The sequence below is a fragment of the Zalophus californianus genome, chromosome 14 (genome assembly GCF_009762305.2).
Source record: "Zalophus californianus isolate mZalCal1 chromosome 14, mZalCal1.pri.v2, whole genome shotgun sequence".
NCBI lineage: Eukaryota > Metazoa > Chordata > Mammalia > Carnivora > Otariidae > Zalophus > Zalophus californianus.
Genome location: NC_045608.1, coordinates 72,304,651 through 72,332,230, shown reverse-complemented (window position 1 = coordinate 72,332,230; position 27,580 = coordinate 72,304,651). Strand labels below are relative to the sequence as shown.

At 35.6% G+C, this 27,580-nt stretch overlaps 1 protein-coding gene across 3 annotated transcripts in view; it reads right to left on the bottom strand.

Moving 5' to 3' along the window:
• The window catches only part of DCC (DCC netrin 1 receptor), a 1,177,272-nt gene that overhangs the window by 297,654 nt on the left and 852,038 nt on the right, over positions 1 to 27,580 (bottom strand). For all 3 annotated transcript variants that reach the window (XM_035724067.1, XM_035724068.1, XM_035724069.1), the window contains exons 10-12: positions 13,892 to 14,040; positions 12,099 to 12,237; positions 5,548 to 5,597 (exon numbers count right to left, since the gene is read on the bottom strand). In XM_035724067.1, the coding sequence (XP_035579960.1) occupies positions 5,548 to 5,597; positions 12,099 to 12,237; positions 13,892 to 14,040 (338 nt within the window). The remainder of the gene's footprint in view (positions 1 to 5,547; positions 5,598 to 12,098; positions 12,238 to 13,891; positions 14,041 to 27,580) is intronic.

The following is a 27,580-nucleotide window of genomic DNA, read 5'->3' as shown; positions in this document are numbered from 1 at the left end:
TACAAATTCTAAGCAAAAACAGAAAGACTAGACTGGAAGAACTATCAGGAAACATTGTCTTCCTTATAATTACACTCCTACCCTCACACCCTTCCCAAGACTATTTCAATCATAGCCCTCTGGACATTGTCTACACTCAAAAAACACTCAGGTAATGCATCAATGAAGAGATCAATAACTAAAACAAATACAAGAGATCTATATCCACTTGAATTGAATTGATGAATAACTGGAACAGACGTTATAATCAAGTAGAAATGCTCTGTGTATTATGATTGTGTAAAAACACCAGTGTTAAGACTGAAGTATAAATATTATTGCAAATGCCAGTTTCTAATTTATCTTTGCATGGTATCAATCACCTAAGGACTCCTGCATGTTATGTTCTCTTTCTCTACATTAAATGCATTTCAGAAACCAACTGTATTTGTTGTGGGGAGGATGCAGAGGTCTGGCTCCAAATAACTCAGTGGCCAAAGTGTATTTTATGAAGGATTTAGGATGATTGGGAGAGAAACAAAAAACTGTTTTCATGAGCTGTCTGAGGCCTCTGCCTATGTTCAACATACAAGGGGGAGATCAACATTCATAGGAAGTATGGTCAGACTGAAGAACAGGGTCTAGAACACCTGTATGAGCAGTATGTTTTCAGGGCGGATGCAATGCAGCAGGAAATGGTGTGAATTCCAGTGCCCTCTGGACAACCAAGAGGAGAAACCTCTAATTGGTGGGGGGGAAAAGAACAAAAAACCAAAGTATCTGCAAATTAATATTGTAACTCACACTGCCTCTTTGTTTTACAATTCTCCATTCTCTCCCCTCTTCTCACTTTTGTTCACGGTCGCTAACAAGTGTGTATCCCAGTTGGGAGTCAAATGCAAATAACTCAACTCAGCCATCCACTTGACTCTCATGTTCTGTTGATAAGAGAACCAGCCCAATGACAGGGGACAGAGACCTGAGTCAAACCCATTCTGTCACTCCACATTTTCAGAAGCATATGCTCCTCTGAGGTTACCCAATAATACAGTCCTTAGATTACCTCTGCATTGTTTTTGTTTGTTGCTTTGCTTTTTTTTAAAGAAAGAGAGAAAAAGAGAAAAGAAAGAAAAAAAAGATGTTAAAAAAATTTGGAAGCAAAATGAATAGTATGTTTTCTGAAGTTGGAAATTGCTGTTTTAATTCTCCCTTCGGGTAGTTTCCAGGTAGAGGGAATTGTATGATCACTAAACTAATTTTCAAGTTATTTAAGCATGCCTAAGTATGCTCACACATGAGGGAGTGAGGCACTAAGATGTAGGAAAAACACCAATCACTTTTTCTACTGTTGCAATTAAGGCATCACACACACTATCAAACTGGGAGTGACTAACTGGGTATTAGCTTTTAGGAATGCAACAAAATTACATCGGCATAGATGTATCTGGTGTTCAAGGATAAGAATTTCAACACTAGAAATGTGCAATGAGAGAACAAGAGGAATCCACTATTCTACGTTTAAAAAATCTAAACCTACACAAGGATCCATACCTGGTGATATATTGGGTTTTATTTATTTATTTTTAATTACATTCTTGGTAATCAATCAATAAATATCTAAACATGTGAACTGAATCCAGTATACTTTAATCAATATACATGTCCCATTTTCTCTAATTCTGTAAAGATAAAATGATTGAGAAAAGTCTGACAAGTGAAAATACAGTTATAGATATTTGGCGCCATAGAGATTTTAGAGTTCTTCAACTCTCTCAATTTATCAATGAGAAAATAATGTCAACTTTGAGGAGTTAACATCAATTGAATTTGGTTACATTAAAAGTGAATTTTCTCTCATATGTTTTCCTATTAAACTATGAGTTCCGTGAAGGCAAAGACTGGGTCACTTAGGTATATATAGTCATATTGTAGGTGCATATGCAGTGTGTATATGTATGTATACAGTACATGTATACACGCAGTGTGTATATGTATGTATACAGTATATGTATGTATGCATGTGTGTATATGTATGTATACAGTACATGTATATATGCACTGTATGTATGTATATAGTACATGTATATATGCAGTATGTATATGTATGTATACTGTACATGTATGTATGCATGTGTGTACATGTGTGTATACAGTATACGTATATATGCAGTGTATATATGTATGTATACAGTACATGCACATATGCAGTGTGTATATGTATGTATACAGTATATGTACATATGCATGTGTGTATATGTATGTATACAGTATATGTATGTATGCATGTGTGTATATGTATGTGTGTATATGTATGTATACAGTACATGTATATATGCAGTGTGTATATGTATGTATACAGTACATGTATATATGCAGTGTGTATATGTATGTATGCATGTGCGTACATGTATGTATACAGTACATGTATATATGCATGTGTGTATATGTATGTATACAGTATATAGTAGATACACTGTAAGTACACAGCAAATGTTGAATGACTCAGTGAAACTGATCTCGACTTTCCAAGATCTCAAAGAGCTAGGATAGGAGTCCAGGCATCTTGAATCATAGCATTCTCTAAATGTTCTTATTCTCGGAACTTTTATATTGGAAAATAGTCAAGTACCAACATAATCTCTTCCAAGTCTACAACTTATGCTTTATATTCTACCCAACTAATTATTTCTTCAAATAATAATTGAATTTTAAAGTAAAATATTAAGAAAATTATTCCTATAACACTTTCTCAATAAAACAGTCACATTTTAAGTCCATTCTGTAAATCATTATTTTCTCTTTTCTTATGAAGATGTTATTTCTTGTAAAGCAATTTTAGTATGAGAAATAACCATATAATCATGACTCATCACTATGAAAATTAGTATCTATAGGTAAAGCCATTCCTTCAGAACAAAATCTGTGTTCACAGTAAGCCTGCAGAAAGGTAATCAAGTCTGTTCTATGTTTATAACGCTTTATAAAGGTAAACTGTATGGGGGCTTTAAGAACAATATAGTAACAGAATTTCTTTTGGTTCTTTTATATAAACGTGTAAGAATCTTACTGTTTGCATAACTTGGGACATGATTTCTCAGTCCTGTTGGCTTATTGGTAGCCAGAACCTTAACAAGTACCTATAAATGGTCATTTTTATACCTTATAGTAACTTCTCAATTCTATGCACAGAAATCCTAGTTATTTATGTGTGAAAGTATTAGCACCACCAAACCTTCTCACTGACTGTCAATATAATGATCAATTATGTTCAGTAATTGTAAATATTATATCAAATAAAATTTTAAAATATGGCTCTGTTCTATATTAAATAAAAATCTCAAGTAAAATGAATAACATAAATGTTGTAATTCTTTTAGTTAGATAATACTATTACTTATTCGACTAAAGTATTCCTTTTTAAATAAATATTGTTTCTTAAAATGGTAACAGGGATAAATATTAATATATTTGAGAACTTTTGTTTCAAACATAAGAAGAACATCAAAATACAATATTGTTTTTGTCTTTCTCTTCATCAACACTGGGAATAAAAAAAAAAAAAAACAAGTATTTTGACCATCCCGTTTCTTTCTCCTTGGTAACAAACCAAGAAGAATCCAAGAAGAATCCAAACTCATATTTTATAATTCCTTAAAAGTTAGGAAATAAGATAACAGAAAGAAGGTGAGGCAAATAAGTGGTTTTTCAGCACCTGGGCCTGCTGTATTCACTTTGAAAGGCTAATGAACAAGTTAAATTTTCTAGCAGTGCAATGTTCCAGATATAACCACAGGAGAATAGAAACAGGAGTGCTCATATTTGGTTGTAGCAAGCATTGCATATTATAGAACAGTACAGGTGGGGATATTTGTATACATATATAGAAATCAGTTGAAAATCCAATTTTGCAAAATAAGAATTCCCTTTTCAGGGAGGTAAAAATCCATATTTAAATACAGTCAGCATCCAAGGTCATTCAATAATGCCTTATTCACATTTCAGAAGAAAACATTCATTCTTTACTAGAGTAGACTTTTAAAGAATATGACCACACATGCATACACACAAAATAGTTTGTATCAATTTCTATGTTCTGTTCTGGAGGAAAGATGCTGGTGAAAACTTTAATAAAAATAAATCATTAAAACAAGAGAAATCATAATATGTTTTCCAAACTTCATCCATTAACAACCTACAATAATTGTAAAAATCTACTTGACTATGATTTAGTAATCTCTTACTTTGAGCGGCACATCTGTAAAATATTTAATGTTGTTGCAAACAATAATACAGTTTTTAGGGGATATTTATTTCTGGTTTTTTCCTTTAGCTCATTTTTTTTCTCCCTAAGTTCACTGATTTTACCCCTTCTAATTTTAAATTTATTTTGCTAGTTCTTATCCAATATGGAGACTAAAAATATAAGAGGCTAACGATTTTAGAGACATTTCACTTGTTCCAAAAGACAAATTCATTTGACAGAGGCAAATCTGATCACAGTCACAAAACAGGGCTTCATGGGAGATTTTTGCAAAGGATGGCAAGGAATCATACACTGAGTGAAAGGCTACTGGCACAAAGTTAAATCCCTTGTATATGTTCTATTACCATTTCTTCATGGTAAATCAATAAGGAAAACATTAACATTCATACTCCGTGAATATAGAAACTGAGGCTTGCTAAGTCAGAAACTTTTCTAAGATCACATACAGTTATTAGAAGAGAAAGCTAGAATAAAAAACCAGAGTATGACTTTCTCTAAGACTCATAAGATTTCCCTGCTGTCTCCCAAAGCTTAGAGACCCATTAGGCTGATTCCCCCTCACTGAGGCCCAGGGATAGTGAAGTCATTTCCCTGAGAGCATAAAACCAAGTAATGAAAGAGTCAAGCCAAAACAATCCTTGTTTGCTTCACTGTACTATATGGCTTTAGCTTATTTTTAACCCCCAAGGTCCACTTGAAATAAGGAGATGTTTCTAGAGAACTGACTTCTGGCATTAGGCTCCTTATCTTCAGCCACACCTAGCCTAATTTAAGTCCTTTTGAAAGTTATATCAGCTTTCCAGGCCAGGAAAACATTAATCACTGGATAACACTGCTTCATAAATATAATCTTATTGGACCTCAAGAAGGGCCTTTGATGTCTATAATTCATAAGTGCAAAATAGGGATGATGATGAAACATCCCATTCTAATTAATCTGTCAGGAAGCAAAGTCTTTCCATTCCACCTCTTTCAAGGGGAAGGTTTTGTTCATTCCTTCAATCAGTTGTGGCATCTAGCACATTATGTCCTATACTGGTAAATATAAGTAAATAGACATCTTTGCTTCCTGATGGGATAGCCTTTAATCATTGTCACATTTATGTGCTATTAGTAAACTAATCCTTTCTTTAATTAACTCAAGTGTGGTTGAAGAAGATGCGGAATCCATGCTGCTCACTCACTGTGCTCTTCTGGAACATTCCTTCACATGGGAACAACCAAGCATCCAAGGAGGTGAATGAATGGGGCAAGCGAAAATTACACGTGTAAGGAATGAAATAGTGAAACTTTCCGTGACTTACCCTTGAATTAACTACTTCCAGGGAGACGTTCTGAGGCGGGGCACTTGGCACTAAAAGGAACAAAACAAGGTGAGATGGTTACTGCCAAAGTCAGAAAAGAGAAACTACAACCCTCTGTGAAAAGAGAGAGCGTGACTTTCACAGTTCATGATGGTAATTAGGTAGGCTGATCCAGGTGGCACTTCAAAATTTTCCTGGGGAGATGAAAAATAACTGCCTCTGTCTATTTTTTTCTCACTTGGTAGGGCCAGGCATCCATATAGGGAGCACCTCCCCCAAATTGTTAGGCAAGAGAGCACCTGCCGTGATACCAAATACTGCCATTTAATTACGGCTTTCTTGTTATAACCTTCCCAGAGAAACCAATAAAAATACACGGGAGATTTCCTAGAGTGGTTTTAAAGGCTTAAGATATTGTGTATTTCAGGATCTGCATGGTTTTATTATAAAATATGTCATTCTAATGGTCACTCATGTTGCTTAATCTCCTTACTGCAATCTTTATTATCTCTTAAAAAGTGAAAAGAAGAAATACATGTGTCTTTTTATCTGTGTGTAATTAAACCTATGTGTCATATATGCAAGCAGGTTATCAAATAGCTTTCCGTGAGTCAATTCCATTAACAAAAAAAAAGTTTTTTTTTTTCTTTGTGGATTTTCTAGGTTTTTTTTTTTCTCTTGTCTGCATTTTGATTGCCCCTTTCCTTCATGGAAGAAGGAAGAACATGTACAACTTTCTTTATAATACTTGTAGTGAATATTTACTATATCAAAAGGTGAATATTCCATCACGTGAGTAATTCAGACACCATTTACTAAATGGCTGTGCTGTGTCAGATACTTCTCAGATGTCTTAGATGAATCATAAACAAAATAAAGCTTTCAGGATGCCTGGGTGGCTCAGTCAGTTAAGCGTCTGCCTTCGGCTCAGGTCATGATCCCAGTGTCCTGGGATTGAGTCCCGCATCAGGCTCCTTGCTCAGCATGGAGCCTGCTTCTCCCTCTGCCTGCAGCTCCCCCTGCTTGTACCCTTGCTCACACTCTCTCTCCCCAAAAAATAAATAAAATCTTTTATAAAAAAAAATAAGTAAAAAAATAAAGCTTTCTGCCTCACAAAAGAAATAAAAGTAGCATTCAATAAATGCTTAACACGTATTAATCTGTAAAATGAGTAGTCCCTATTTTGTTCATGAAAACTTGATTAATTCAACAGAGAAGAAATGCTCTCAGCATTTTCAAGAATTTGAGGGCCCTTTTCTGTTTGAACTTGGATAATTTCTACATTTCTTGAGGGTACTTATATTTTACCCTGAATTCATTTATGCCCTATTCTGAGTTTACCTTTTGAAAAGTAATCACCATGAGGGCACGAGACATGTCTGATTAATCTTTACAGCCCCCAAACTGACATTCAATTAATAGCTACTGACTCAATGATTACATGAACAAATAAATACTTACTAAAATATTAGCTGCTAGGCCTTTCTGGACACCATAGGAATTTATAATAACTTACTCTGTTTTCATTTTGAACTTCTTATCTTAGTACTTGGTGAAGTTTATGGGCAATGTAACTTGTGACAAAAAAACATTCACCAGAGGCTTGTTTTCATGAATTAGGTCAACAAGAATTCTTTCAGAAAATATTTTATAATTTAAGAAATAGACTTTATTATTCAACTTATTTTAATTCATATTATATTTCCTTTCAAATACAGAGTATAATCCCCACAGGGTCCAGGATTCTTGTCCCTTTAGATGCTGAATCCTCAGTATCAATAAGAGTGTCAAGTATGTGGGTCACATGCAGCAAATTTGTGCTGAATTAATTAACAGAGAGATTATAAGACATAATAAAACGTTTTTCATATTCAGGGTTTTTGTCATAACAAGCTCTCTTTTTGCGGTTTTATTTTTTTTTAATTAATGTGTGACATTCATATGGTATAATGCACAAATTGTGTATGCATGATTGGATAAAGTTAAATGTCTGTGGCTGTGTTCACATTTAAACACCACCTAGATCAAGATATAGAATATTTTCAGTATCCTGGAAAGTTCACTTGGGTCCCTTCCCAATCAATACCCTTCTAAGAGTAACCACTATTTTGACTTCTAACACCATTGATTAGCTTAGCTTGCTTTTGAGCTTACTAAAAATGAAATCGGTTATTTTGTTCAAGCTGCTTTCTCTTGCTCATTATTATTTCTTGGGATTCATTCTCTCTGGTGCATCCTGCAGTAGTTTCAGTTCTTTTGTTTTTTATTGGTCCTATGTATTCTAATACGTGACCATTCTATTTTATATAAACTCATTCTATTGATGAATGGCATTAGATTACTTTCAGTTTGGGGCTATGAGAATAAATCTGCTATGAAAACTTTTGTACATGTCTTTTTATGAACAACTACACTCATTTCCTTCATTATATACCTAGGACTGGAAAACCTGGTAGCTTTGGAAACCCTTATGGGGGTTATAGATAGGTTAAATATAGCAAATTTCCAGAATATCCATATTCTTACCAATCTTTGTTTTTTTCTGAATCTTTTTCATTTTAGTCATTTGGTAGGCATGGAGTGTTTTTATTTGCTTTTCCCTGAGGACCAGTCACTTGGAGCATCTTTTTACATATTTCATGGCATTTGGATGTCCTTTTTTGTGGAGTTCTTAAAGTATGTGTGCCTTTTTTTTTTAACAGACCAGTTTCCTTCAAAACTCATTTTCTAAAATTTTCATTCTTTTATATCGTATATTCCATTTTCATGTTACTATGATTAAAACATTAAGATTTTTTTTCTAAAGCTAAAATAGTGAGAAGGGTTCTCCTGCATTTGGCAAACTTCCTAACTTCTCGACTCTTCTCAAATGTTACATTAATGAAATGGGCTTCCCTAAACTACCTTCACAGACCCATGGACATCCCAGTCCAGTTTTCAGGAAAGGGAATAATGCAGAGGCTTTAATAAGACCATCTCCACATTCTATTTCTTTAAAAGAGGAAATATTAGAGTAGGCTGGAAATAATAACAATGTGTGTGATCAGAAAAACTAAACAGAATGACATCCTCACAATGAGGAAGAATTTAATATAATCCATATTCAAATGATTCTGTAAAGCATGTGACCCACATACTTTGAAAATTAAAATAGGCACCGCATGAAAAAAATGCAAAGTGCTCCATCATATAACTTCACAAACTTGGAGCACACCGGCTATTCTTGCCTTACCTAATCAGGAAAGAGAGTTTCTCCTAGAGCATTTTTAGTTATCGATCTCCACTCCCTCCCTCTCACTATCAATTCCCCTATTATTGAGATACAGTAGATAGGATTAGATGCTTGGTGGAAGTAAATGGAATCCACATTTATTTGAGCTTTTCTTTATTTGATTTCCCAAGATGTTTCATTGCCTCATGAGGGGAAGAGGAAGGCCATAGTTCATTATTTTCTCTTCAAAATGTCAAGCAATTATCATTTACAATTGTTCGTTAAAGCCAATCAGAGGCATTTGGTCCAGAAACTCCCCTCAATATGGTGACACATGCTGGTTTGATACATACGATGATGATGCATTTTGTAGAGTAGATAAAATTCCCACATTTGTAAATGAATCTCCATATAGACAGGCACTTGAATTCCTCCCCTTACCAAATGTGTGCTGTCCTGTACACATAATTTATGGATTGAAATAACCGATATATAATTACGAGCTTTGTACTTTAAGCAATTAACATGAGAAATTCATTATCGAATAAGAGAAACTCAAGATTTTTTTCACATTAAATCTTGCTTCTTTTCTTACTAGTGACCTGGCCTGCTGCTTACTAGCTTTGACCTCTTTCTAACAGTTTTGTCATCTGTAAAGTAGGAGAAAAATTATAGTATCATGAGGATTAAAGGTTAATGATGCTAAGTGACTAGAGCAGGGCCTTGCACTGATAAGTACTCAATAAATACCAGTGACAACAGCAAAAAGTACATTCTTATAGTTAAGTTTGCCTATGAAATTGGGTCCTTCTACTTTTGGGCACAAAGCAAGCTGGCATGGAAATTCATAAATATTAATTGATTCATAAAATATTTTAATGACCTACAGTTGTCAACTAGTTCAAGAGACAGTATTTGAGAACAAACTGGCAAAATTAGTTACATTCCACACTCAATATTAGACTCCCTAGATCTGATTTTCTAAAATCCCAAAGGGTTTAAAGAAGTGGATTGTTGTAAACAAAGGATACAATAAGTGGGGGAATCTGAATGAAAAACAATTTTTCTTCCCAGAAAAACAATGAAAGTGGGCTAAGTTAGAGACAACAGCTTATCAGGATAAACATCTTCACAAGCATTTTAGCGTGGAATACCATTGGGATAATTAATTAAAAAAACATTATTTGCATTTTATTTTGTTTTTATTCAATTTTTTATGGTCCCAGTATAAATTTTTGTGGTAAGGGTTCCTCTGACCTAATAAGAAACACAGTGTTCTCTGTAACACAGATGCACTTAGACACAGTTATCTATTAAATTAGCCACATAAATAGAAAGTCCTAAAGAAAAGTCTATGCATACTAACAATTGTATTGTTTCCTGAACTGTCTGATTAATTCAGTAAATATTTACTGAGATGATGAATGCAGAGACGAATATAGCAGCATCCCTCACATTAAGGAACATGTAGTATAAGGAGAAAAAATGACAGGTACATTGTCATAGATAACATTTATTGAACACTTAAAAATATGCCATGCTCATATTTTAGGTGTTCACATGGATTAACCCATTTAATTTTCACAACATCTCCCTTTTATAACATCCAGAAAGTCAAGGAGAAGACAGCTTCACGACTAAGCACTGGGAAGTAGGAGGCTCTGAAATGTGTTGAAATATATCTCTGTATGATGTGTGACCTCCGCATGGCCAGCTTCAATAGAGTGAAGACATCAGATTGAGCAGAAAGAAGGGGAGTGGGTAATAAGAAAGGGAAAGCCAAGAGTGCAGGGGATTTTGTTGGAAATCAAAAGAGATGAATTGATTGTGAAGAGGGATGCAGACCAGGTCCAGGAGCCCACTCCAAGGGGGCTACTCAGTTCCTGCTTTCTCCTATCAAATGCATCGATAAAGACAAGTTGGCATCCGTTGCATAGTGATGCTTGTTGGGTTAGGGTCATGAAATCCTTTTATTTAGTGACAGGCATTTTCTAAGTCCTAACTCTTGCAATACTTAGAGATAATAATTCTTGGACTAATGAGTAATAATCTATCTCTCTCACTTACGACATTTAAAATGAAAGTGAAGAATAAGGCCACAGTATTACAGTTCAGAGTGTGAATGAAATCTACATAAATTATGTAAACTATTCATTTTCATTTGTTTTCCTTTTATTTTTATAATTATAAGTTGTGAAGTAATTTATTCTGCCAATAAATATTCTACTCTGTCTTCAATAACAGAATCAGATGGATGGGCATTAAAAATGATACTGAAGTGGTGTCACATATAATATAAAATATTTTTTTAAGTTGAAATTGCAAATGAACATCACTCTTGCGTCTTTGCCGCACTGTCCTTAATAACATGCATGACCTTCCTCGATCCACTGATATTGTGTGAAATATCCACCCGGATACTTTTCCAGATTAAACAATGATGGATTTGTTAAGGAATCACAAGTTAAAGTCTTTTTTCCCCTTGAAATTCAGAAGATCAATTATTTATAGAATTATGTACAACAGTATGGAAACCTTTCTGAAAAAAGATAGCTTGTTGCCTTTTTAATATTCATGGAGGCCATCTCTGCATTTCTACACCTGCCTGAATTTCCACTGGCCCCATATCATATACTCTGCTGACCTTTATTTTCACCTGTCATTAAATTTCCCGACATTTCCTTATCCTTTTCTGAGATCTCTAGTTTCCTCTGCTACTGCTTTGCCAAATCCATCTTTTTCATTAAGAGTTCTTCCTCTCTTTTATGATATTTCAGAAAATATGTCTAATATTTCATTGGTTAGACAAGGTAAAGCTAAAATTATGCATTGTCCTATTTAGTTTTAATACCTTCAATGCTGGATTATTTGGCCTAAATAAGGCCAAATCCTTACAACATATTTTCAAATTAAGTGGTATATGTAGGAGGACTGTCCATCATTTACACTTTTAATCATCCACCCTCGCCCTTTAGAATGATAAATAAAAAGAAGCAAACCAATGTAAATTAGTCCACACACACACATGCACAAATGTGTTTGTGTTTATAGACAGAAAGAGACCCCTCCCCCCACAAATAATTTGAACTCTTAGGCAGTAGCCACACTTTTGAAGATTTCCTATTAGGACATCCTGACACAGGGTATATAATATACCTTTTGAAAGTTTAAATTTAACTGTAATAGATAGTTTGAGTGAATGAGTCAAATTTTTAATTTATGCTAATATATGCCATAAAGTTTTAATTAGAAAGCCTTAAAGATGCAATCTATGACATACATGCAATATTAAGTCATCATTATCAAATATGCGAGTCAAATTTCACTGTCTATAACTTACCATCAGAAAGTGTAACCACTGTTATGTCATCAGTAGATACTCCAGGCCCATAGCGATTATAAGCTAGGAATCGAAGAGTATATTCCGTGAATTTTTTCAGGCCTTCCAGCTTATAAGATAGTCCATCAACCTCTATATTCTGGAGACATAAAATGCCAAACTGTTATTCAGGAGGCACATTAAAGCAGAAATGGCAGCCATTCTGTGCAATCAGTGAATTGGATATTAGACTCTTACTCACTAAACTACGTTTTAGCCTCATAATGAGTTGTTGTAAAACCTAACTTGTGACACACACTCCCCCACTAAAGCCCAAACCATTCTGCAGACTCCTAGTTAAAATAGCACTGTGCTATTTTTACAGTCATTAAGTTCCAATGTGTTTAATGCCACCCAATGCACTGAATCAGGTGTGCCGTATTCCACCCACACCGAAACTCTGACAGGCAGAAGGCAGCCTGTGAATCCATGGGAATAGAGAGTTGCTCCTCTACCCTAAGTGGAATAATTCACTAAAAAATAGTAGATTTCTTCCTTCCCTTGCTGAAATATAACCACAGTTCTTGAAACTGACAAATCCTTTGTCACAATCTTTGTGTCTCACAAGGCTGTGAGGTGGTATGGAATGGTTTTCAGTACTTCACTGATGCAGAAATGAGGTACTAGAAGTGACGGTCATTGAGAAATCAGAGCCGGTGTGTTCTTGAAGACATATTTCACTCTCCACAATGATGGTCACACTCATATTTGTCTCAGGTAACATTATTTCTGAATTTATTTAAGTGGGTTGGTGAAATCCATTATGGAAAAGCCAAGAATGTTGAAAATGGAGAGAATAGAAAGATGGAAGCGAGAGCTAAATTGCATGAGGGCAGCAAACAAATAAAAGATGGGATGGATAATTATAAATAAGGAGATTTTAGTGATTCCTATCGTGCAATTAAGGCTTGAACTACTTCTGAATTGGACTGTTGCAAATATTTTTTTTAAAGCAAAATCTCTATCATGCAGTTTATGTGGAAGCATGAAGACCACTGTATGCTTGGCAAGCTTCATAACACATTCAAAGAACTCTGTTATCCCAAGGTGGGCTCTTGGTTTTTCTTATTTAACTGCTCCCTTGTCTATAGATCTTTCTCTACATGAGGTTGAGAATTTGGAAGTAAACATCTCAGTAGTCACATATGTGTCACAAAACAGAATTGCTGAGTTTCATGTGTGTCCCCCTAAATACTTATTTATCTGAAAATCTAATTTTCCTATTTTCAGGGGTCTGTGCAAACCACAGATTAGAAGCAAAATGTAAGAAGGAGGCAAGTAGCCTTCTGGAATGAGGTTTCCTGAAAACAACGAAAAGTGATAGGGGACTACAACCTCATGGTGAGGAAAGGATAGAAATAACTCAAATACACAAGAATGAAAAAAAACAATTGACTGAGGTCATTGAACAAAAGATCAATCATCCTTAAGATAAGGACTCACGATGCAAATGCTTTCTAGGACCAGCTGAGTTAATACAAATGTGGCTACACTGGCACGGGCCACTCCCTACTCAGACAAAAAAGAAAAATGACATCCTTTATAGTGACTTTATCTCATTGCCCAATTGCCTCTCTTACAATCAGAATTCAATTAAATTGTTTAAAGTTTCTAATAACAAGTACTTTAAAGCTGATCAGCTATCCAGTTAACATTCTGGACTGGACTGTACCAAGAATCTGCAGATTTCCTCCTATGGCTCTGGTCCTAGGACATCCAATAGGTGGCAGCATTGGGCCCCTTCCCTTGCCTACCTGTTCCTTTCCCGTGGACACCTCAGTGCAGAACAATCTGTAACCTTGGACTGGACCGTTTGCATAGGCAGGGGGTTCCCAGGTAATAAGAATTGAGGTAGGTGAGGTAGATACAGCTTGCAGGTTTTCTACTGGCCCTGGAACTTGCACTGTGTACAAAAGAAATTGATTAGTCTAAGAGGGTTCTTTTCAAAATAAGCAACATACATCTTTTATAGCTTAAAGATATTATAGCCCTATGTACTATTTTTAGAACCAAATGGGATAAGAAAATAAAATGTAAATATAAAGTAATGAATTTCAGAATTATTTCATTTTGCAATTCAGGAGGGGACTTATATTAATCTAAATTACTTATTTCATTTTTACAGTGGAGAAAAGTGGTCAAGGAATCTAAATGACTAGGAAAATGACAGAAAAAGTGGTGGATTCTTAATCTAAATTCTTAGTATGGAAAATTTTCCACTATGCCAGTATGCCTTTGCTTGTAATAACCACAGAAAGGAAAAAGAGAAAATACTATTAGAATACTTGTACATCATGATTCTACTTATAATTCAAATAAGCAGCACGGCTATGGATAACGTACCACATCTTTATTTATGTCTGCATTTTAAAATCTTGACCAAGTCTGAGTCCTTTAAATTAATTTTGGCATCAATTTTCAATTTCACTTTCTAGTATTCCATTTTCTCTTTAACTGCTACTTTACTTACTCGAGAATAAGTACCTTGTTCATTAAAGAAATTATATAGCACAGGTCCACAATCGCTTAACCAAAACACTTGTGTCCAGATATGTTTTGAGATCTAGAAATTTTCAGATTTTGGAAATGTAATACGTTACCTGTGCAGTGTTATATTTAACACCCCAAGTGGGGTCTATGGTAGCACCCTGTTATCAAATCATATATTTGCAGCAAAATATATGATATTCACATCAAACAGAATTATCAAAGACTATACATAGCATAGCATAAGGTCAGATCAAGTTTGGGTATGACATGGGTTAAGAAACTCTCAAATTCCAGATTTGCAAATTTTGAATTTGTGCATAATTTTTTATTCATGGACCCAAATATAAATATATGGTTTGTAAACTGAAAATCCAATACCCATGTTAGTTATCGTAAATTAAATGGTTTCATCATTGCAAATATAACAATTTTATTTTAAACACACTGTACATTTTCTCCAGCCTTAAATACCACCTAGCTTTGAACAGATGCACATTTTAGGCCTCTAATAGAATTTTGTGAGTTTGAATGTCCAGAGTAAAACAGTCTGTGAAAACCTGGCTGACAGAGATCTGATAACACAATACCTTAGATCAGTGCTGTGCCTGTGTCCCTGAATCACTCATTTTTCAGAATGTATTCCATGGTATCCAGCCTCCTTAAGGCATCGTCACTGCTCACACATTCATTTGGGGGAAATATATATATATATACACACACACACACACACACACACACACGTATATATATATTTATTTATAAATTAATATAAAAATATTTAGATATATTTTATTTATCACCTTCACATATTTTCCCACTAGTCCCCAGATCTTAAGTATCTCTATTATTGACATTTGCATTATTTCACCTTAACAAATGATTGCTAACAATTTCTTTTTTTTCTTTAAGATTTAATTATTTATTTTTTTGTCAGAGAGAGAGAGAGAGAGCACAAGCAGGGGGAACAGCAGGCAGAGGGAGAAGCAAACTCCCTGCTGAACAGGGACCTTGATATGGGACTTGATCCCAGGACCCTGGGATCATGATTCGAGCCAAAGGCAGACACTTAACCCACTGAGCCACCCAAGGGTCCCGATTGTTAACAATTTCTTAAAAACTTACTTGAAAATCATTTTAAACCTACAGAAAATTTTAAGAATGAAAATAGTACATAGAACACCCATGTTCCCTTTATCCAGGTATGCATATATTCTCTATCTCTCTCTCCATATATACATATATGTTGCATTTATCATATAAAGAGAAATAGAGAGAGAGATACAGAGACAGAAAATCTGAACTATCTATTCAGATGAAGTTACACAAACTATGGCTCTCTACCCCCAAATGCATATTTCCTAAGCATTGATGTGTACGTGAATAATATGAATTTCAGTGCATTTTATACTAATACAATACTTTCACCTAATCATCATCTGCATTCCAATTGTGTCAACTGACCCCATAATGTAATTTATGTAGCATTTCCCTCTCCAGTTCAGGATCCAGTCTAGGGTCAAGTTTGCATTTCACTGTCATTATCTTTTAGTTAGCTTTATACTGGAAGATTTCCAAAGCCCATCTTTATCTTTTAGGTCATTTATACTTTCGAAGACTATAGTCTTTTTTTCAAATTAATAGATTACTTATTCGGGGTTTGTTTTTGTTTCTTTGTGTTTTCTTTGTGTTGGATGTGTTGGATACATTCTAGACTGAAATGAAACATGTGTGATGTCTGTCTCCTCAGGGCATCACGTCCAGAGGCATAAGACCTCTCTCCCTTCCTGGTTTGTTATATTAGTTCTGAATACCTGGTGAAGGTGCTGCCAGATTTCTCCACTGTAAAGTTAACTGGTTCCCCTGTATCCCTCCCGACCCCAAACCCCTGCTCTACTGCTTACAACCAATAGGCAATTTGTCGGGAGATACTATGTCAGGACCATTTAAATATATTATGTACCAAAATCCCTTAGAATTAGCACCTATTAATAGTTTTTGATAAATCCATTTTCAGCATGGTGGTTACAAAATGTTTTTTTTTTTTTACTCAAGCACTTCCTCCACATTAACCATGTGGCACTCAACATTCTATTATAAACAAGAACCCATTTTCCTTTTTTTTTTTTAAAGATTTTATTTATTTATTTTAGAGAGAGAGAGAGCACACAAGCAGGGGGAGAGCAGAGGGAGAGGGACAAGCAGACTCTGTGCTAAGTGTGGAGTCCCATGTGGCACTCAATCTCAGGACCCTGAGATCATCACATGAGCTGAAATCAAGAGTCAGATGCTTAAGCGACTGAGCCACCCAGATGCCTCAAAAACCCACATTTCTATTTATGTGTATCTTATTGGCATGGGCACATGTATTTCTACTCTTTTATGGTCTATAATTCATAATTGTCCCTAATTATTTTGGTGTTCAAGTTGTCCAGTTCAAATTTGGCCAGTGAGGTCCTCTTTAAGTTGGTTCCTCTGTCCTTTTAACATGTCTCATCATTTATTGTAACACTTCCTGTCTTCTTAGCATAATATATTCCAAGCTCATCTTGATCCTGCCCCAGTTCTGGAATCAAACATTTTTCCAGAGATGTCTCCTTCCTTTTAGTGGGAAATGGTATTCAAGACAAAGATCTAGGTGTTAGCTATGTTCATTGCTACTTGGATGTCTTGCTTCCAGGTCTTACTGGTGAATGAGAAACAGGAATGTATATACACTTATGCATACAGAAATGCATTCATGCATACATATACTCAAATATACAGGTACACACATATATTTTTCACAACTCTACAGAGATACCTCCTATTCCAACCCATCTCTATAGAGTTTGTTCTTGTGTTCCCCATTCCTTTTATGTCCTTTCTTCCATAGGGAGAACTCTGGCTCCCAAAGAGTTGTATTTTGACAGACACTTTATGAGAGGGCCCTCACCTTGGTACTATTCCAGGAAGGGGTAATTTTTCTATGGAAAATTCTTTATTTCACAAAGGTGACTTTAGTAGACAATACTATACAACAATGGGGAGTCTTGCCTGTGTCAAAGTTCATAGTGATACAATTAGAACTGTATTATAATGAAGCAGACATTTTGCATCATGGGGGAAAAAAGGCAAAAGAAAAACTTGCCCACTGACATTGTTCAACTGGATTTTCAAAGTACAATGTTTTAAAGAACAGTAATAAAAATTATAATTTTCATGCTTCTATGATTATTGATATATTCACAATGACAATGCAAACATTTTAAGAGGGGAGGTTTTCTGATTTGGAATCTATTATTTTTCTAAGGAAGAGACACAAAGAAAGGAGCAAGAGAATTGAGTCTGAGTGACCTGCTTGAGTTACATGTTGAATGTGACATAACCAGGATTTTTTTTAAAGATTTTATTTATTTATTTGACAGAGAGAGCAAGAGAGCACAAGCTGGGGGAACAGTAGAGGGTGAGGGAGAAGCAGGCTCCCTGCCAAGTAGGGAGCCCAATGTGGGGCTCGATCCCAGGACCCTGAGATCATGACCTGAGCCGAAGGCAGATGCTTAACCATCTAAGCCACCCAGGCACCCCATAACCAGGATTTTGAAACCACAGAGCATATTCTTTGTGGCCCAGTGATATATAAAGTATTAACTGAATGTGCTCCTTCTAGCTCTCCTGTGGCTAAACTAAAAGGGCACTGCTTACTGAAAACATGGCTCATTCTAGAACTCAAGACTAAGATTTAAAGATGGCCAACATCCACCTCATTGATATGAGGAATTCTTAATCTCAGGAAACAAACTGAGGGTTGCTGGAGTGGTGGTGGGGGGAGGGATGGGGTGGCTGGGTGATAGACATTGGGGAGGGTATGTGCTATGGTGAGCGCTGTGAATTGTGCAAGACTGTTGAATCACAGATCTGTACCTCTGAAACAAATAATGCAATATATGTTAAGAAAAAAAAAGAAGAAGATAGCAGGAGGGGAGGAATGAAGGTAGGTAAATAGGAGGGGGAGACGAACCATGAGAGATGATGGACTCTGAAAAACAAACTGAGGGTTCTAAAGGGGATGGGGGTGGGGGGATGGGTTAGCCTGGTGATGGGTATTAAAGAGGGCACGCTCTGTGTGGAGCACTGGGTGTTATGCACAAACAATGAATCATGGAACACTACTTCAAAAACTAATGATGTAATGTAGAGTGATTAACACCACAATAAAAAAATTAAAAAAAAAAGGCCAACATCCAAGGCCATCACTCCACATTCAAGGAAGGTTTCCCAAGGCAGAATGACTCCAAAAGGCCTAGGAGATGACTGAGTCTCCCTTTATTGGAGAAAGGAAGGGAAGACAATGTTTGGGAAGATTCTGCTCATCTGTTCCACTGGAACACAAAGGGGTAATGGGAAGAAGAGCAAGCCACTTGAGAATCTGGAAGGCCAAGCTGAGGGAGCCGCCTAGCACAGTGGGGGTGGGAGTACACAGCCCACCAGACTAGGTCTATGCCAGCCTCATAGCCACTTCAATCAGGCATCATGGGGAGAATAGACAGACTACCCAGATGTCTACAGCTCAAGGCAGCATCCCCACAAAGACTACCGATAGGCCACACTCCTCCCCTGATGAGCCTAGGGAGGGCTGCTTAGTGTCCAGGCTTCTTGTCAGGAGAACGGTCAAAACACTCCACTTAGTTTCCCAAATAATAGGAGCAGTTGTCTTCTGCACAGGGACATGCACAATGCTAGGCATATGCAACATACTCAATAAGCATGTGTCAAATGTATATAATTTGTATACAATTATCAAATGTTACCCTAAGTAACAAGCCTAGGGATGCCTGGGTAGCTCAGTCAGCTAACCGTCTGCCTTAGACTCAGGTGATGATACCAGGGTCCTGGGATCGAGTCCCACGTCGGGCTCCTTGCTCAGCGGAGAACCCATTTCTCCCTCTGCCTGCTGCTAGCCTTGCTTGTACTCTCTCTCTCTCTCTCTCTCTCTCTCTCTCTCACACACACACACACACACTCTGACAAATAAATAAATAATATCTTTAAACAATAGTCCTAAAATAAAAATAGCTACTCTGCATAGTCTAACTCATTTGATTTTGTTAATTCAGGATTGTTACTCCAAGTGATCAGAAAACAGTGTTTTCCTAACATACCTGACAAGAACTAAAGTTGGTATATATGTCCATGTTTGTTCTATGAACATGAACCTGGGTATACTTTGTCCACTGTGTAATTTGTTTATATGCATATATAGCTTGGTTACCTATAAGACAACATCAGGTGGTAAGTAATTGAGATTCAATTCACACTGTAGTGCCTACTCTGATTGTTCACAACTGAATTATTCTCCCTTCCTAATGGTCATTAGACAGTATCAGGGAAAAACATGTGCTTGGAATTCCAGAAGAATTTTAAGCAGAGATAATAGACACCAGAAGTAAAAAAAGAACATTCAAAGCATTTGGTGTAAGTGTGCACTAACAGCAGTATGTGTTTTCATCAATTCCAGCCAAATGATAACATTCTATTTGCTGTTGTAAGGTTTACACTTGGCTTTTTCTGAAAAAGGATTGCATCTTTGTACTAAACTATCTCCTACTTCAACTTTTTGTTTTATGATCTGATTGCATTTGTTGATTTTCCTTAACATTGTCATGTATTAAAATTAAAATACCATGATGTTGTTGTTGTTGTCCCAAGTAAATATAAACATTAAAACATCAAAGAATTAACATCAAATGATATAGTCATCATATATTAAGACCAAAATACTGCCTGCATATGGAATATTTTTCTTTACAACATCCCTGGCTAGTGTCAAGATTATTTATGCTAGTACATGCTTATTTTTCTTCACAACAGTGTTATACATTCAAATTCGTGAATTCCCTAATATTTTCCTTTTGAATTATAGCCCAAACGTAGGTGTGTGGATAATATACTGTGTTTTATGTTAATTATGGAGATATGCATGTATATATTTGTGTATTTATTCAGATCTATATCTATATATTTAAGCAAGCTTATATAGTTTTATATATGTGATGTATTATATGCATATTAGGAGAGACAGAGAAAAAGAGAAACAAAAAATGTTCAACAATGGGAATTATATGTGAAATCGATACAGTTAACAGCTTCAGCCTTCCATTTCATTACATTTTAGTATGTCAGTCAAGAAACTTAATGGCCTTAACTGCTCATCATTTCCAAGATGTCTTTAATAATCTCCACTGATCCCCTCAGTTGGACAATAATTTTGTGGCAAACTGCATCTAATTTCTCTTCATCTCTATCAGAGTTACCTATTTCTTCAAAGAATGGCAAGATTTCAGAATAGATGCATAATCTATGCAAGTAACTCATCAATCAACGTCAGCTCAACCAACCACCTTTTTAAATGTCAATATTTCATTTCAGTAGAAATTCATTATAACACCTCTACCTAAGAACAAACTAAATACTTGTGTTGGAGTGAATGAGTTGTATTACATGTCACTATTTTCACTGGGGACAGTAATTTCTCACTATATATATAAATGTATAGTGTAACAGAGCACTTTATAATGAGAACTTATTGGATATTAACCTCCAAAATGGCATATAAAAGTTAGCCGAATCTTTACTACAGCATCATTTATCATATATAATCATACTGAAGACAGAATGTGTGTTTGTATTGTATATGTGAGCGTGTATGTGTGTGCACAAGTGCAAGAGATAGAAAGAGAGAGAAAGAGGAGAGACTATCAGTTTAATGAGCTATAATTGATTAAGATGAGGGTCAGATGGTATAGTTTCTTGCCCCTACTTTACTTATGATAAAGACCAGTCATTGGCATCAAGGAGTCCATGGAGCCCCTGAAATTGTATGCACATTTTCAAGAATGTACTGTGTACATTTTTTGGTGTAGTGTCCATAGTTTCCGTCATTAGGGTCTATGATTCCCCAAGTGGTAGCCCAATGGATTAGATAATATCTCTGGCTTCTTTTGGCTCTGAAAACCAATGATTCTTTTTTTTTTTTAAGATTTATTTATTTATTTGAGAGAGAGAGTACGTGCACGTATGCATGCACGAGTGGGGAGAGGGGGAGAGGGAGAGACTCTTCAAGCAGACTCCCCGTTGAGTGCAAAGCCGCATGCAGGGTTGGATCTCCTGACCCATGAGATCATGACCTGAGCCAAAACTAAGAGTCATGCTTAACTGACTGAGCCACCCAGCGCCCAAACCAATGATTCCTTGATATTGATTCATTTGTAATGATTGTTAATTATTTTATGATGGGAAATATGGCAATAAGTTCAGTTTAAAGAGACATCTTCAACTTTTAACAAAATTCAAAAGCTGAAACATGTTTAAGAAATAGACTTTTTCTATTTCATTTTCTAAATCATAGGCAATTCAAGGCATTTCAATTAATCTGGTTTAATTCATCAAATATTTTAGGTTTTCAAGATGTTAGAGCTTTTGCCGATCAAGAAGTCACATAGCATATATGACATCCTTTTTTCTTTTTCTTCCTTTCTTTTGCCGTTTCTATTCTACTATCTCTCTACACGTCTACCTTCCTGCCACCTTTTTACTGTAAGTAATTTGATATTTGTATTAATCAGACTAAAATATAAATTACAGTTTATCAAATATAAGGTTCTAAAAATATTTTGGGAGTTTAAATAATCCCTTCTAAATAAGAATGTAAATATAAGATTTTCATAGAAAAAGCTTTAGAAGGATCAAGACATGCTACTGGCTTCATAATACTGAATGAGGCTGATGTCTTTTCACCATTATACTGATGTTTCTCAGCTGGAAGTCCGAAATGAAGACAAATGTTAGTGTCAGATAATATGTAGTTGAACATTGGAATATTTAAAGTCTTTTCAAAATGACTACATAGTACAATATGTCCTACTGTTCCCAAATCATCAATTTAACAGCTACCAAATCTTTTTTTTTTTTAATGGAACTAAAGTACTAGTGTATTTAAAAAAAAAAAATCTCATGTGTTGTCATTCAAATAATGAGCTATAATTCACATGTCCTCAAATCAGGCCAGAATTCTGAGCATGATTTTACCTCCTTATTCATTTGTTAATTTAAAAATGATTCTTGAGTTCATTGTTTAAAATGGAGAGCAATGGATCTAAGTAATTGTCTATAGTGATCTAAATGGATTTAGGCCACAAAGCTCTTATTTAAACAGTGGCTTCCATTGCTGATGATCTCCTAACTGAATGTGTTTCAAATGCAATCCATTCCTGAAACGATTTGCATTTATTGATAATAAAGTGCATGCTTTGATTGCCTCTTTGATTTTTTTTTCCTCCTGTAGTTAACAACTTTAATGATATTTCTATGAAATCTGTTTCTATTCTGTATGGGGAATGCAACATCAAAAAGCCTGTGGACAATGTAATTATTAACATAATGAAATCTCTTCTTGACTGAACTATACGTAGTTAGGAGATATGACAGTAATTTGGCAAGAAGGAAGCACAAACTATGGGGTGGGTTTCTATTACAAAACCACAGAAGTCTGACTAGACTAGGTTGGAGGAAGTGGTTATTGCCTGATCGTTTCATTTAGGGTTTTAATAGGTGGCATCTGCTAACTCACAATATACTCAACTATGTCTCTGTGTGTGTGTGTAGAGAAATATAGAGACATCTATACACACACACATATATATAACATGTGTGATATATATGACTTACATATCATATACATATACACATACACATGTACACATATATGCTCATATTTCAAATGATGGATATTTTTGACAGTGTAGTAGAGAAGAACTTTAATGAGTCTCTCTGAAAAATAATACTGAAAGTAATCTTCTTAGAACTAGAAGTAGAAGCAGTTTGATAAAAAAAAGTGGTTTCAGAAATTGACTTCAATATAAGGTCTTTTTGTGGGATAGCTCTGGTTTTTCCTGACATAGTCAAGTAATAAATAGCCTTGGTGAAGTAAGCAGAGTATTTTTAACTTCACTTTAGAAAACAGGCAAGGCCTAGAAATACAAAATGTAATGGAGAATGTAGATTCCTGACTGCATGATTGAGGTCTCAAACCATTTAAATCGAAGATTTCTAAGTTGTGTCAAAAGCAATTGTTTTTACGATCTAGGAAAATTGCTTACAATATACCAAACACTGAAGTTAAAAACTTAAATTTTTAGCCAAATGTCCTTAAGTTTCCATGTTCCTGAAGGCTAGATGTAATACAAACTTAATCACACTGGCTTTTTTCCCCCCTTATAATTTCTTTTTCCAGAATAGCTTGGGTTCAGTTACTTTCCATTGTGTTACATTCCATTTTAGATAAAAGTGCCAGTGATTTTAAAGTCTAATCATACTTTTTATGTGTTCAGGATACAGTGCTACCTTCAGTATTGTGGACTATTTTATTAGGGTAGAAATTTTCAAGGAATTTAGTAAAGAAAAGACACCACAGGAAACACCTAGATATGAACAACAAACTGTATGTAACCAAGATTAAAACCACTCTGGGCAGACAATGAAGTATGTAAGAATTCTAGACATATATCTATTGATGAAGTATATAGTAATTAGGGATGGTTATGGGAATTTGGTCAAGAACGTTTCTTGAAGAACAATTACGAATTGCCCTGATGGAGGCGCCTGGGTGGCTCAGTGAGTTGGCCGTCAGACTCTTGATTTCCACTCAGGTCATGATCTCAGGGTCACTAGATCAAGCCCAGCTAGGGCTCCCTGCTCAGAGATATCTACTCTCCCACTGCACCTCCTCCCCTCACAGGCATGCACTCACACTCTCTATCTCTCAAATAAATAAAATAATTTTAAAAAAAGAATTGCACTGATGGAAAAAGGAAGGACAAGGAAGTTTGGGTGTGAAGAAGGAATCTGATGAATCAGTATACATGGGTGTGAATGAATTTGATGGGTAATGGCCTTAAAATTAGCTTTTTCAGAATAGAATTTACAAGCTGGTAAATAGAAAAACTGCTATATAGCTTGGGGAAGGTTTCTGACAATAAGGCCTCTAAGTAAAGATAATGAGAAGAATTCCAAAGCGAACTAAATTAAAGATGACACAATTGATCTCATATTGGGGAAAGAACCAGAAGCATAGAATTATCAATTAATAAAGTGTTTTTCTATTTTGTTAGTATTATCAACAAATCAAATAATATTCTACCAGTTTTAAGAAAATATGGTGTGTCTCAAGATACTTGAAGGAAGTTTAAAAATTTTATTTAAAAATGTCTCTAAAACTTCAGTTTGGGAATAGGTGTTCAGAAAAAAATAAATCAAGTTAATTTTCCAAGAAGTTGTCAGGAGCTTTTAAGAAATTCTAAATAGAGGGGCGCCTGGGTGGCTCAGTCAGTTAAGTGGCTGCCTTCAGCTCAGGTCATGGTCCTGGAGTCCTGGGATCGAGCCCCAGGTCCGGATCCCTGCTCAGAGGAGAGCCTGTTCTCCCTCTCCCTCTGCCTGCCACTCTGCCTACTTGTGCTCTCTCTCGCTCTATCTCTCTGTCAAATAAATAAATAAAAAGAAATTCTAAATAGAAATAATAGAAATAAATCCTAGGATTAAACTAGGATTATATGAGGCTATATAGAGAAGCAAGTGTTCCAGATAACATGGTAGTTAATATTACTGTTACCTGGACTCAAGTCCCTTAAACTTTTCCATAGTTTGGTTCCCTCCTCAGATAATTGGAGGAAGGAATATTTGTTCTTCTTAATACTCAAGATAGTTGGAAGACCATGAGGAAATGATGAATGTGACAGGGAAATAGGAAACATAGTACTCCATAGTTGTGTAAGGTATAGCATGAATCCTGAATCAGGATTATGTTTACAAATTAAATGTGGCCAAGAGAGTGTCTGGTAAGAGTGGAGATTTGCCTGCTGTGTCATAATAATACCTAAAAGTTAAGCCTTTCAACCTCCTCATAAATCCTCCACATAGAGTTACTTTTACTGTTATTATACAGACCATAAATTTATGTTTAATTCTTACAGAAGATTTGCAAGCAGAAATTCCTCGGAAAGGCATGCACAGACCTCTTGCTTGCTTCACACTTATTTGAGACTCATATATACTTCAGGATTGTATTTCTGCACCCAAAAATGTCGGTTCTCTATAAATAGATATGCATCAGAGAAGCAGGTGTCTTTAGCTTGTGTGCAACCTGGAGTGTTTCCCATGGTGATAATGTAACTAAATCCCGGCAACCTTTCTCAAAGTTGGTTTGTATTATGGTCAGTATGGGAAGAATCAATATTTGATGTTTGTAGCTATAATAGAGCAATAAATGACTTGTATAGATTGCTTTTATAAAAGATCCTTGCTGCCATTTATTAGAGAAGAAGGAAGTGGCAATCTTTTTCAGAAAGTCAAGTGAGCAGATTTCTCTATATTACCACAAAAAGATCCCATCTTAAAAAGATACTATCTCTTTGGGGAAGAGATTTATTGTTTATCTATTTCTAGGCTTTAAAAGATAAGGAACTGCCTTGGGTAAACTGACTCTTTTGGGAGGGACCATAAGTTAAGGAAGAAATTTAGAACTCTATCCTCCTAACACATAGGTTTCACAGAAATCGGAGATCTGATCTTCTCTGATTCAGGAGATGCCAACAGATCCCATTTAAATAAATAAGCTTTGGAGAGAGAGAGTAACAGTAAAGAGTATGGACTCCAGAATGAAAGACATGGGTTCAAATCCCATACCCTTGCTCAGGCTAGGTGGCTGGGGTCAAGCTACTTAATATCTTTGAGTTTAATTTTTCTTATCTTAAAATGGGGTTAATACTAATACTTACCCCATGTGTTTGTTGTGGAGATTCATAATAAATAATTTGTGAATAGCATCTGGCACAAAGTAAGTGCTCAATAAATATTAAGTAATTTTTTTACAGTGTGCCAGGCATTGGATGAATTGATGGGGTAAACAGTGAAAACTTCCATAGAATTTACAGTCTAAGGTTGCAGTACACAAGGAACAAGAAGAGGGATTCAGATTAGGTGAGAGAGATTGCTGGGGTGAGACCATACTGAATCTTAAAGGCCTTGGGAAGATTTTCATCTTTTATTGTAAGAATCAGAATGGAATTGATGAGTTTAAGCATTTTGTACTCTGTCAGTTACATAAAGAATAAATTGAAGGGGGTGAATGTGGGTATTGGGAGCCCAGTTGGGAGAATATTCTATAGTACAGAAGACAATGATTAACAGCTTGAATTAGAACAATGGTAGTGGGAGGGATTCAGGAGCTATATGGAGGGTAAAACCAGCAGCATTGGATGTATTGGAGATAGAGCAGTGAGGAGGAAGGAGGCACCAGGAGCGACTCCTGTATTTCTAACTTGCATAGCTGGATGTTTCTGGTGTTGTTCACTAAGATCATTAATACTAGACTAAAATTAGACCAGTCAGGTGCGTGGGTGTGGTGTGTTGGCAGATGAATATCACAGTGCTGGTACCCACTGTGGGGTGTGAGGTAATTCACTCTATACAGACATGTCCAATGGCTTATTTATCCCCAGATGGACAGTCATAATCTAATATTTTTCTTTATCTTCATTTCTCTTTTAATTTCTTGAGCTCCTAGCTAGATAATTTCATACCTGACTTCAATGAAGGGCTTCATCACAGACTTTTTCTCTTCTTTATTTCTCCTGATCTTTTTTCTTTCTTTTTCCACATACATAGCCAGCCACTTTTCAGGAACATCAGCTAGTCTCAAGATTTTGTGATCATCTGTTTGTTCTGTTCCCACCTTCCTTAGCTCCTCTAAACCCACATTTTGATCTTTCTTAAGGCACTCAAAAGAATTACTCCAATTAACAGATCAGGCTGTGCCAAGGCACTTTTCTTTGAGTAATGTAGATGCATGTTAAGAAATTTTGTTCCCCTTCTCTCCTGACTCTTGCAAAAAGAGCCCAAGATAAAATATCTTTCCTAACAGC